Source organism: Aulonocara sp. 'chitande type north' Nkhata Bay, linkage group LG3 (assembly GCF_057382095.1).
Source record: "Aulonocara sp. 'chitande type north' Nkhata Bay isolate Kocher_YH1m ecotype deep benthic linkage group LG3, A_spYH_male_GT1.1, whole genome shotgun sequence".
NCBI lineage: Eukaryota > Metazoa > Chordata > Actinopteri > Cichliformes > Cichlidae > Aulonocara > Aulonocara sp. 'chitande type north' Nkhata Bay.
The window spans coordinates 10,363,554-10,376,946 of NC_141346.1; the positions used below are offsets into that span (position 1 = coordinate 10,363,554).

Here is a 13,393-nt window from a genome sequence, read left to right on the forward strand (position 1 = left end):
TTTTAATTGCACTTTGACATTAACTTTAATTTTAAGTGCACTTGTTACTCTGTTTATCAAAACCACCAACACCAGCTGCATCATCATCCTTCAGTTGTTTTTTCATTTTCCTGGAGTTCTTCTACTAGAGCACCTCCTACAGGGTGTTGCTGGCAAAGCTGGCCTCTTCTGCCTTTCATATTCAGTTGAGACCAGTGAGACCACTGCCTTACAACCCAGGCCTTCATAAACAACACAGGTTTTTACTGAGATTGGAGATCAATATGAGGCTCAAGTCAACACAAACATACGCCCAAACAGATAGCATGAGTTTATGTTCTTACTGTAGCCAATCAGGTTACAGTGCCACACAGCAAAATCTCCAGTGTTAAATTAACACTAGAGAGTCTCTATATGGGTCCACACCTCTGAGTGTTAAATACAACACTGTTGAGTGTTAAATTAACACTTTTGACAGTGTTATATGTTTTAAAGTAATCTAGTCAGTTTTGAAGATTAACAATGGCTAACACTGAGCAGTGCTGATTTTCTAACACTGGAAAATAACTCAAAATGTTAGAAATATTCCAATTCAAGTTGATTTTAAATTGATCTTGTAAATAAACATTAATAGTTCTGTGTTTGCTCTGTGACAAACTGAGGACCTGTCACAGGGTGTACCCCGCTTCGCAACCTCTGACAGCTGAAATAGGCAGCAATGTTTGGCTGTTTTAGATTTAAAATTCTAACACTGAATCATTTAAACAGCACTTAACATTTGTCAGCATCAGAAAAAAAGTGCAGAAATATTTGGTTTTCTTTAGCTGTCACTTTAAGGTTTCTTTCAGGTGTTAAGTTGAATAAAACTGGTTTAGTAAATTTTCTGGGCTTTAATCACTTGGCTTTAGTTCCCTGCTGTAGCTCCACAGTCTCAGGGATGGACAGCCTGAGCACTGACAGAAAGCAGACAGCAGGTGGCAGCACATCACCAAGAGTAGTTCTGCTCACTGTGAATCTTCATCCCCAGTCTAACACAACAGAGGCCTAAGGTGACATTTAAATGTTCCAATCAGGGCACATTCAAACAAATAAAAATAGAAGTTTATCTCTAACACTGATAATTCCCGCTGTCAGGACAATGCTTTTAAAGAATACCAGTCAGCTGTAAAAATAGCTTTTAATCTTTATTTATATAAAAAAAAACATTGAAAACAAAATGTAAACCAGAAAAACATTTACATGAAACAAGTATTTTGTTCTGAAAAGTGCAAAATGTTTAGGAAACAAGATGACAAAGATTTTATTAGAAACTATGCTCAGTGGTGACATCAGCCATAGCATCATCATACGGATGGTCTTCATCTTCCTCAGTGGGTGGAGACATTGTTCTTTGATGTGAGCTTCTTCCTGTTAAGTGTATAGTGGGCATTAATTGTGTGAAACAATGCAAATGACCAAAAACTGACAGCCCACATCTCACTGATTGTTTAACAAAGAGAACATATCAAAAGTAATTCTTTTAGATTCAATTCTCATTTTGAACCTAATGGCCCTTGATATATGCACACTTCTTGTTTTCCTTGCAGTGTTATCTGCCTCTCTGCAGCTTCTCTATTCCTGCCATCCCCCCAAAACCTCATCCCTATGGAGACTGTCTACTTCTACACCACCAGAAATCAGGCAGAAGAATCCAACCTTGGTCACAAACCACAGTTTGCTAGCCAGTGGATCCAGAATGCACTACTTCCAGAGACAGAGGATGACTATAAATCATAGCGTTTATTTGTAATAGCAAATAAAACAAACTAGACAGAGACTACACGCATAATGAGGGAGGACGCGACAAAGAACAGCAGCAGACACAGACTATAAATACACTGGAGGTGATTAGGAACGAGTGGAAACACCTGGGAGCACAGCTGGGCAGCAGACGGACAAAGGACAAAACATAGATGATAATGGAAACAGGAACGGATAAACACAGGATTTAACTAAATGGATGGATGGGTGATATTTGAACATAATAATGTTACCTGTAGACCCACGATATATAGAGACCATGAGGAATGTAGAGATTATATATGGAAAGTACACCAAGATGTGGCGCAGCATTCCCAGAGAAGACAGGTTTTTGTCTGAATCTGAATGTGAGGCGGGAGCATCAGGATCTAGAAACAAACAAGCACAGCTGGTTCAGTAAATAAAGAAAATAAATTTAAAAAAGATGACAGTCACTTGATTCTTTGGACTTTCAAAGCTTTCAGTCATCCTGTTTTACCTATAATGAACAGCCAGCTGGATGGAGACTCTCCCACACTCATGTTACACTTGTAGATGCCTTCATGAGACTTGGTGACATTATAGATGATCATGTGACCTCTAGGCTCAGTACCAACAATAGAGTTATCTTTGTAGAAAGTTGCTGGGAGGGTGGACTGAGTGTTCTTTGTTTCACAGAGCAGAGTAACATTATCTCCCTTCATCATGGGGAGGACGGGACTCTGCAGGATTACCGGAGTATCTCGACCTGCTCGGAGATAAAGTCCATCATTCTTCAGTAAGGAAGATAACTCACAAGTAAACAACATTCAAGAGAGTTGCAAACTTTCCCAGGAGTGTAAATCCCAACAGAAGTAGGGTCTAAGGTCCAACCATGCAAGTGTCAGCCGTCATCCACCTGCTTCCCTTTCCCTCGTTCCTCTGTGATTTTCCAGGGGATTTGTGTAAATGAGAGGACAAGCAAGCATGTTGCACGTAGACACGCAGGGAGCGGAAACTAGGACCACGGACACTGGGAGAAGACACAGCATGGGAATCGGGGACGCACACTCATCAGGATCACGCATGGGATTTATCGGGTCATGACTATTTGCTGCACTGTAAATAAAAGTGCTGTATTCATCATACAGAGTCCTGCGTTTGGGTCCTATAATCCTGACAGTCAGTTGTTTTTCTTCCTCAGTAGAAAACAGCTAATAAAAGCTGCGAGTACTGCTTTGGGTTACACTTCCTGTCTGCCACGCAATGGTTACAAGACATTCACAATGATTTCCCTTCAGCTGGTTCAGAAAAAGGTTAGTTTCTCAAGGTTTCATGCCCCCCTCCCACACACATGCACCCTTCAATTGTATCTGCATCTGTCTCTTGGTTCTTTTACAACAACTTGCAGTTGTTGGGACAATTATGTTTACTTTTAGTCGTCCCTCATTCTTAGAAAATTTGAAGAGTTTCTGTTTCTAAAGGGTTTTTTTACTGAACATACCATGAACAGTGATGTTGACTGAGTTGCTCCGCTGCTGTGTAGCAGACTCGCACCAATAAACCGCGCTGTCAGGCTGCTTGGTCGTAGGGAGGACGCAGCCATGGGAAACGACTTGCCCCCATGCTTGACAACTGGACAGGTCTTCAGCAAATGTTGTGAACCTCTTTACTGTCCATCCTTGAACACCACAGTTCAGGCTCAGGCTCTTATACTCAAACAGCTGAGCTGTGTTGGGAGACGGTGTGAGAGTTGGGGGGTCAGCATCATCTGGGGACAGAAGCAGACTTTACATCAGTGTGTTTAAAAATTTGTTCAGCTGCATTCAAGATGGTAAAAAACTGCACAACCTTAAGATGACCCTTTGATTGCTTTTCACTTTTTTTCTTGGACAAAAACTAAACTAATCTGAAATGAAAAGCACACAAATAATACTCCAGCAGCCAAAGGGATCACAGGTTTTTTGAGTGAGTGACCTCACCCAGCATATTTTTCCCTAGTGACCGATGGTTATCAGATGTTCTCCAGTCCTGAGTAACTTCAGCTTCAGCTGCTCTTATTCAGTCACTTGATTTTAAAATGTAAGGAGGTTTCTGGTAGCTCGAGACTATAATAAGAGTTTGTACAAACCACCAATTGTGTTGTTTTGTTTTTCCATCTGTTAGACACCTCTAAAATGTTTAGATCTACGGTTGACTTGATTCTTCGTTCTTTACCTTGTATCAGCAGCCAGCTGGATGGTGAATCACGACCACCAATGCTGCATTTGTAGGAACCTTGATGAGCCTTTGATGCTTGGTAGATGGTCATGTGACGTGCATTTTCCTTTTTGATGAAGATACCATCTTTAAAGAAATCAGCTGATTTGTTGGAGGGATTCTTTGTTCTACAGAGCAGAGTGATGTTATCTCCCTCCACCACAGGGGCAGCAGGAATCTGCAGGATGACTGGGTTCTCTAAACCAACAGAAAGGCAAAAAATGTTGTTGCTTGACTTCAGGTGATGAGACAGCCTACAGGGAAGCAGTGACTGACCTAGAACAATGGTGGTAAGAAAATCAACTGTTGATGATGATGATGATGATGATGATGATGATGATGATTATTATTATTATTATTGACCGGCTTTCAAAAAATGAATTAAAAATTTGGGTCTTAATTCATTAATTAGCTGGAGTGAAAGATTGCTGCCACTCCCCCTCCTGGGCTTTTGCTTTGGGTATATAATACATTTATATATTCCTATGATGCCCCTGAGACAATCCAGCACATTACAGCAGGGTGCAAGATGCTAGCAGGCAGGGCATACATGGAACGCCATAACACAACACAGGACCCTCAAGCTCCCAGGCCTCTGGTAGAGGACCTGAGCTTGAAGGATAGATCGCCCGCAGGGGCAAGAGGGGAACACACAAATGTCAATGTTGATGTGATAATAATGCATAAATGCAAAAACATTTAAACAGCTTTATTTATTTTTTTTGACACAGAATTAACAGCCTGTGATCTTTGGCCTGCCCCCTTTTTTCAGAAATCAGGAAGCAACGCAGCAGTTGTAGATTTGAGCAGAAATAGATAAAGGAAAAGGTCTTTTGAACAGCAAGTTCAATTTTGCCATGCAATGCCAGATGGTTTTCTTGACAAAAACAAAGTAAATTGAATTTGAATTTACTGTCGATGTGAACTGAGTTATCACCATAGTACATCCAGTCTCAAATACCACTTGCTAACCAAGCACATAGCTAACACAGAGAGACCTCCTCCCTCTCGCCAAAGGCAGACCACGCTGGATAGTTTTCAAAGGAGACGTCTGGACAATTCTACAACCAACAAATTTTCAACAGCCATAGCAAAATGGGTGGCTACAGCATGGAGGCCAATTATCATTGTGGAGGATGAGGGGCTACTTGAAATAATTTGCGACTGCACGTATGAATTGCCTTCGAGAGCCACCACTGTAACCAAGATACACAACTTGTATGAAGATGAGAAAACCAAAGTCGAGGAGGCTTTGGGGCAGACCAACACGGTTGCACTCACTGGAGACTATTGGACTTCTCCAAGTAATCATACCGCGATCGTGACTCAAGAGTTGGGAGTTCGCCTTGTAATCGGAAGGTTGCCAGTTCAAGCCCCGGCTTGGACAGTCTCGGTCGTTGTGTCCTTGGGCAAGACACTTCACCCGTTGCCTCCTGGTGGTGGTCAGAGGGCCCGGTGGCGCCAGTGTCCAGCAGCCTCGCCTCTGTCAGTGCGCCCCAGGGTGGCTGTGGCTGCTTGCCATCACCAGTGTGTGAATGTGTGGATGACTGGTTGTGTAAAGTGCTTTGGGGTCCTTAGGGACTAGAAAAGTGCTATACAAATACAGACCATTTACCATATACCCTGGAATAACAGCACATTATTTTTTCACCACAGAGGGAACTTCACTCGCATGCTTTGACTGTTATGAAGACGGAGGAGAGGCACTTCGCTGACACGTGCGGCGTGCACTTTAAGCATTTAGCTAGACAGTGGGGAATTGAACATAAAGTCAGCACGCTGACCAGTGACAGTGCACACAACATGGTTAGCGGCCAGGCAGCTGCCATTTGAGCACATGCCTTGCGTCGCACACAGCCTTCATCGAGCCATCACACAGAACAGTCAATTTAACCTTGCATTGGCAAAATGCAGAAAGGTCAAAGGCCTTTTTAACCTTATACAAATGAATGTAACAAATTCTTAATGAAGTGTGTTTCTCTAAAACTGCAGGTATATATCTGAACTTTTGGGAGGGGAGAAGTTTGTTTCCTGGTTCAGTGGTGCTGCCAGCGATGTGTCACCTGTCGCGAGTGATGGAGGTCTCTGAGGATGACCCAGCTTACATGGTTAAGTTCAAGGAGACCTTCAAAGCAAAAATGGAGAAGCACAAGGAAGAAACTGCCGTCATGTGGCTCAGGGTTGCGACAGCACTGGATCCTAGGTTTCTTAGCAGACCTGACAGGGCTGAGGTGTGGCGCTTGATCAGTGCATTGCTGAGGGAGAGGCCTGCATAGCCTGAACAACCAGCAACATATGAGCCATCTAAGAAAAGATCAGCTCTCACGCTTGCATCACAGTATTCATCTGATGAAGAGGAGGACTGTATTGAGAAGTGTGTGGCTCAAGCACTGAGATGGTACCTTAAACGCAAGTACGTGGCAGCACTTGCCACATCCATACCATGTGAGAGGTTATTTTCACTTTCTGGCCATGTTGTTCAGAAGAAGCGCTGCCCTGTCGTCTGAAAATGTCAAATGCTTGAGCAACTGGTTCAGTGCAAAGAAACAAATGCACTGTATGTTATTAGTTCTTTTTTTCTTTCTCCTTTGTGGTGTTTCCATGTTCATGTTTTGTTAGGAAAACAGAAAAAGGAAGACGCTTGTGTTGCTCAGCCTCTCCTAAATACAAGTGGAGAGCAACAAGAGGTATAGCCAGACTGTTTTATATAGACTTATGTATAACACTCTCCACAGTTACATATGCTTTTTATTTATTGTATTATGGTTTTTAGCGTGTATAGTGTCTCCCTGTTTTGATCCCACTTAGATGGGAATATGTTTTTTGAGCTTTAACAATCTAATGGTAAATTAAACAGTCACATTTTATAAAACACTGCCGTGTATAGTAACAGTGTTACGGTTGTGTTGATTTATTTGTGCATGTTGCAAAGGTTCAATGAAGAGAGGAAATCTAAATCACGCATATAAGAGTCACATTGAATTTCACAACAAGCCTTGAGTATGTGTATTGTCCTAAAACAGGAAGCAGAAGGATGAAGTATTTATGTGGCTTTGCCTACAGTCATGCTGAGATGCAGTTTGATGACGCTTACCACTGACAGCGATGTTGATGGCATTACTGCTGTGACCGTGTGTGGACTGGCACCAGTAAACACCTGAATTAGAACGCTTGACTGTCTTCATTTCACAGGTAGAGGAAGACTCAGTACCCCAACCCGAGGTGCAGTCAGACAGTTTCAATCTGAGGACACATTATACATTTTAATCAGTTACACATGTGAAATTTATTTATTTCAGTTCCTAAAATGATTAATGAATTAAGTAACAATTTATTTCTGTAATGGACTGGATTTAACTCTCCATGTTACACTGAACAGTTTCTAAATTATTCGAACATTCTCAAACGAGGACGAGGACATGATATAATAGCATTTTCCAGATATCTCCTGGTATCCTTATCACTCACAAAGTGGTTCTGTTGCTCTTATTCCAACTTACTAAATATCAGTTTTTCAGTAGTTTGTCACGAGACCTTTTGAATTTGTTCTTCATTTTTCTTGCTGATTTGTTTCTTTTCTTCTGCTTTTTCTTTGCTTTCACTGAAAGTGATACGACTGCTGTGAAACAGCAACCCTACTCACTGAAAAATAAAGATACTGAAACAAAAGGGTAAATGAGCCATACGTGAAGGTTGACAGCATTGACTGACAGCCCAAGAATAACACAGTACCAACTTTCATGGTTACATTTGTAACAGTTTGTAACCAGTAACCAGTTTGACCTTTAAAACCCAAGTATTAAAAAGGCGGAGCTTTCCAGGGTGGCTGAAGGTACACCAGGTAGAGCCGGAGCTTTACTAATTAGGTTGGTGGTTCCATCCCAAATTTCAGAAAACAATTTAAGGCAAAGAAGGGTTAACATGAGCCATGAAAGAGAGGCTTTGGCTACCGGACAGATGAGTTAAATCTCTACTAATGCTTTTATCACTATACTTCTCCAAACAGGGTGAAGTGGTAAAAAAGATTAAGTCTTAAGTCAGATGCTGTGTTTTTGTTCTTGTTTTTTGTCATGAAGATGGCTCTCCTTTTACCAAACTAGTTCACTGTAGTAACTGATACTAAACGTGCAATATGATCTGTAGTAGGCCAAAAGTTCAAAATCAGCAGGAAGTGCCACAGTTTTACTTTATCTGCAGTTATAAGTGCTACACAGACTCCCTGCTCAAGGACTAGGTTTCTAAAAATGTCAAAATCAAAAGTTTGGTTGTCCTCATAGCTTCAACTTGTTAAGCAGCAATAATTAGCTCAAGATGCAAATAGAAGCAACATCACCTAAGGATAATTCAACTTTGAATACAACTATAAGAATAGTGATAAAACTGTATTTTACTATATTTCTTATTATATGGATGGATTTATGGATTCTTAATATGTATGAACAGATAATCACAACCCAGACTAACATTATCTGAAATAAGGAAACACACCTAAAGGGCGATTAATAGCGTCTGGAAATTAAATGTATATTGGATTTGTTGTTAGTTGAGTGAAACATTAATAATGGTCTTCCTTTAACCTGTCAGATTTGTTCTGTGTGCATTTTGGTATTTCAGAGGTAAACTGACCCTTCTGTAGTGTATCTCCACACCGTCCATTCACCAGAGGTTATCTCGTCACAGCTGAGAGTAATTTTCTCGTACTCAAAAAACTGAGACCAGTTGGGAATGACCTTCAAAGAAGCTGAGAGAGACAGAAGAACAGTAACAGTAACAGTTTTAGTTTAGTTTAATTTTACAGTTTACAGTAACAGAAGAACAGTAGGGTTTTTCCTTTCAGTATCAGTCATTTTTTGAGTGTCTAGACACAAAGACACATTTCACTTCTTAATATTTTGCTTTGAAGGAGAAAGACTTTCTTTTAATTTTTTTAAAGAGGTCTTGATCAGCAGTTCTCCAGGCTTTCTGAAAGTCTATCAAAGACTTTACTTGGATATTGGCTCCTTTGGCACTCATTTCTCGAACCATTTTCAGATAAATGTTTGTTTTGGGGTTTTTTTGTTTGGTTTGGTTGTAAACACTAAGTAATGAATCCTTCCAACACCTAAGACATGACCCAGTATTGTGTCACCACATAATAGACAAATGGTAAATAGACTGGCGCTTTTCTACTCTGCCTGAGCACACAAAGTGCTTTATACAACTAATTCATTCACCCAATCACACCCATTCACACAAGCACTTCTTCCAAGATTAAGTGCTAAGTATCTAACATTCAAACACATTCACACTCCGATGGATGCATCGGAGAGCAACATGGGGTTAGTATCTTGCCCAAAGATATTTGCCATGCAGACTGGAGCAGCCTGGCATCAAACTACCGACCTTCTGGGTAGTGGCTGATCTGCTCTGCCACCTGAGCTACAGCCACCCCGACAACTTGACAAAGAATTTAAAAATGTATCTGTAGACACTTTGTTACCTGCTGCTAAAAGCTATAATTTGCTCCAATTCCTTTAGTTGAGTCAATAAAAATTGGAACAGCATGAAATAGTATTTTTTGCACCAAATACCTATTAGCTAAAAAACTAGTCATGTACCCTTAAAGAAGCTAAAATAAAAGCCATTCTTAAAGAAGGGAAAGAGGGAGAAAAGGCAAAGGTATTGACAAAAGAACTGCACTGAAAGTGACAACTTTTAGCCATAACAGATCATGTGAAATGATAAAACGTTGGTTTAAATCATCATCAATATGTATGGAGGTCAGGAGAGAGGTGCAATAGTGAGTACAGCCATCTGTGCTATGGGGCTTCAGTTGGTGGTGTTGACGTTCTTGTCAAAGAGCAGCATCAGATTTTTCATCTATCATGAAATACCATCTGAAAAGCATCTGATTGATAGCAGATTGATTTTTCTGCATGGAAATGAGCTCAAACACTGCCACTGCAGTAAAAGTACACCTTGATAGAAAAACACGCCATCAGGAACACCATGAATCATAGTCATCAACATCCAAATAAGATTTTTGATCCTTCGAGGAGCCTGGAGAACTGTTCCTGAAGACTATCTAATGCAGCTCAGAATAATAAAGGATTTATTTTAAGCATTTTAGAATTCGACAAATTCTTTCCTCTTATAGGGTATTTCTATTTTCCTAGCAAAGTATAAAGAAATGAAGGGTGGATCACAACTACATCACAGAGGTGATGCACAAAAAAAGTAGCTAGAAATGGCAGTAACAACAATAAACAAAAAAATGTTCTTAGCCTTATATTCTGTGTAAGAAAAGAGGCTAAGTGGGTAACTTTTGTCGTACCATCCTACGTATGAACAGTAGTTGAACAGTCGACCCCGTGCTGAGAAAGCTTCCTCCACTACAAACTCTGGTGTCATGTAAACTCATGCAAACTTTGGCCTAAAGAAAACGTGCCTTTCTCTGTTGAACCTGCACCAATGAGAGCCGTGCCTCCTAAGTCGACTGACTTCCTGTTTCCTTCCCATGCAATGGCCTAAATAAAATAAGCAAGTGGTTCTTTTGGGCTTTCTGAACATTTGCTGAATAAAAATGCTCAAATTTTGATTTTTCAGCTGAGTGCTGTTTCTGAGGGGTTATTATTTGAGACCAGATGTTAGCCAAAGTGAGTAAATGCACTCACTGAATTAATCAAAAACCCAGAGAGTTACCAAGTTAGTGAAACAGGGGAACAACTGAGCTTTGCAATTGCTGTTGTTACCATAATGAGTCTGAGAGATCTGATGATGGTGTGCTTCACTTCACACACACACAGAAGAAATGTGATTAACAGAACTCATGTGTTATGTTGCCCCACAGCAGTAATAAACAGTAAAGTAAGGCAGCTATTTGTTCTTGTGCTCTGATCGGACATTTATCTGCTGTGTGACATGTTGTCTTACAGATCACTGGTGGACAACTTGACAAAGAACTTGAAAATGTATCTGTAGACACTTTGTTACCTGCTGCAAAAAGCTGTAATTTGCTCCAATTTCTTTAGTTGAATCTATAAAAATTTCTGGAGTTTGACAGGCATGCAATAGCATTTTTGCGCCAAAGATCTATCCAGTCTTTAAGTGATGCCGTGAGGAATCCTGCTTCCGGGCCCAGACTACCCTGCATTTAGTAAGGATTTTGTGTTTTTAACATGTTTTAATGCTTTGTATCTTGTTCTATTTAATCTTAAAAAAAAAAAAAAAAGTGATCACTGACTCTCGGCCTCCCTTGGTTTTTATGACCACTATTAATTTTAAAGCTCCGTTTTTAAACCCTTACGATGTAACTCCAGCCCATGCAGCAGTATATTAGTGACTAACGAAAAAAACTGACTGACGAAAAAAGTTAGTGTTCATCCTCCAGCTTCACTATGCTAATCTCATGCTAACATAGCTGTGTAGCTATCATTATAAACCAGCTAGTCCAACTTCAGTAACCTTACAAACATCACTGCTGTTTAGTTTCCTGTTTTCATTTATGTCGGAAGTGAGAGCAGAGCTGTACGTCTTAATTTGTTTAAGAAATCTTTCAGTCAGCACAGGCTATATTATATTTAGATGGAAACTAGCGCGCTAAGTCTCTGCTAACTTCTAACTCTGTTAAATGTAATAAATTCTGTTTTCATGGATGCCTGGATGTTAAACTTAATTGTTACACCTGGTGGAGCATCCACACTGATCATTTTATTACAGATGAAAGAATTTAGACAGTTTTCCAACTCTCAGTAATGCTGCAGTGATCATTTGACTTTGGGACCTGCAGCGGAGTTTGGGCCCAGACACAACTAATGACGTCAGACTTAAAGACCAGATGAAAACCTGGCCATGTGTACTGAAATGAATGTGGTTACCAAGGAACAAATGTGCGGCTTAAGCTAAGGCTACAATAACAATGCTTAGTTTGATAAAAGATGCTTCATCAATACGGTTAGGGGACGTTTTTTTGTTTTGTTTGGTGATCGGTGAAACATTTTGGGACATTTTCCCATTTCCATTATTCCAAATTGATTTTGTTTTAAAGAAGAAATTACTCATGCAGCTGTTTCTCTGTTTCTTTGGCCTCGTGAGTAGACGAGCAGAGACCGTTGGAAGAAGCAGAAGAGCAGATTTGGGATTTTTAAAAAGAAAAAAGCTTCCAATAACTTCTTAACATATTCACTCCATAATTACTTTACTATGAAGAGTTCACATCTATAAACCTAGTGTTTCCAAAGTATAGGTGAATAAAATGCTCACATTTTTTTACTAACATTACATTCACACTAGCATACACACACACACAGGGCTGAACCTTACCACGACTGTGGGCTGACGTCCGGCAGGTGCTCAACACTGAAATGAAAGTCAAACCACACAGTGTGTGAGTGCTTCTGAAAACTCCCAAACATTTGAGTCTATGTATTTGTGTTACTTATATTTGACACAAAGTTACGGGTGAAGCTCAGTCGTTATTTAACTTTCAGAATCAGAAAAGGGTTCATTGCCAAATGTTGAGCAGATTTACAACAGGAAATTGCTGCAGTGCTTTGTGCGAAACATACTATTAGACAAACACTTAAATAAACGTAAAAACAGAAATAAAAAAAAGTGCTAAGCAACATCGGATAAAACATAACCAAGTATCACAATTACGTAACTCAGTGTGCCATGTAAACAAAGAGATCAAAATACATGTAGCAAAAATCCAAAACCATCTCTGTGGTTCTTAAGCTACAGTATAGTATATATAGTATGCTGTTTGTGATGAAAAAGTTTTGGGTTTGTTGTTCAGTACTTACAGAGCAGAAGCAAAACTGTCTTCATAGCGTCTGCACGCTGCAGTTTCACTGACCGTTTTGTAGCAAAAGTGGCGACAACATCCTGTTAAAAAACCACATACTGTTGGGGGGGGGGGGGGGACTTTAGCAAACCAAAAAGAACATGAGACATTTTAACCTTTACCTTGCATACCTCTGGTATTCATTAACATTTTTTAATTCCAATCAAAGCATCTTTTGTCATAGATGAGCTTTTTCCTATTATACTATCTTAATGTGTTTGTGAACAGAGCGAACACAGGAAAATAAGACACAACACACATCCTCTCTCTGCATTTTTGAAAGGTCAGCGCTTGTTTTGACACAGAACAGTACAAACAGGCAAAAGCCAACTGCATGGACAAACTGTACACTTGTTCCGTGTCTGTGTCTGTGTGTGGTGACGATGGTGGTGGTGGTGGTGGGGGGGGGGGGGGGGGGGGTCGTCACTTATTACTCATAGTTTCAAACCATGTGTAACAACAAGTAATCAAAAATCACAAGTTTCAAAAACTGCAGTTCCTCTGAAGTCCACTTGAGTCAGACCACAGTGCCCCTGCTGGGCAGCAGTTGATGGTGGAGGCCCCAGTGAACCA

The 13,393-nt window shown here is 40.3% G+C and overlaps 1 protein-coding gene across 2 annotated transcripts; it reads right to left on the minus strand.

The window, feature by feature from the left end:
• Nucleotides 1–1,237: 1,237 nt before the first annotated feature.
• On the minus strand, nt 1,238–12,855 carry LOC147333909 (high affinity immunoglobulin gamma Fc receptor I-like). Of its 2 annotated transcripts, XM_086287313.1 has the most exons (9): nt 12,780–12,855; nt 12,298–12,333; nt 8,623–8,737; nt 7,091–7,239; nt 3,955–4,194; nt 3,242–3,508; nt 2,258–2,506; nt 2,013–2,147; nt 1,238–1,386 (listed from the first exon to the last, which is right to left on the minus strand). In XM_086287313.1, exons 1-9 carry the CDS (start codon nt 12,802–12,804, stop codon nt 1,283–1,285), a joined length of 1,320 nt encoding a protein of 439 aa, XP_086143439.1. In that variant the 5' UTR covers nt 12,805–12,855; the 3' UTR covers nt 1,238–1,282. The 2 variants fall into 2 exon arrangements, with proteins under 2 accessions (XP_086143439.1, XP_086143438.1); XM_086287312.1 differs by lacking the exon at nt 1,238–1,386 and having other exon boundaries at nt 1,794–2,147; nt 12,780–12,831.
• Nucleotides 12,856–13,393: the final 538 nt, after the last annotated feature.

Excerpts from the sequence above, each read along its gene's own strand:
- LOC147333909 (XM_086287312.1), bottom strand. The coding sequence starts at position 12,804 with ATGAAGACAGTTTTGCTTCTGCTCT. Across the intron at positions 12,334-12,779 it reads GACAGTTTTGCTTCTGCTCT|TGTTGAGCACCTGCCGGACG; the intron begins GTAAGTACTGAA and ends CTTTCATTTCAG. Across the intron at positions 2,148-2,257 it reads CAGCTGGCTGTTCATTATAG|ATCCTGATGCTCCCGCCTCA; the intron begins GTAAAACAGGAT and ends GTTTGTTTCTAG.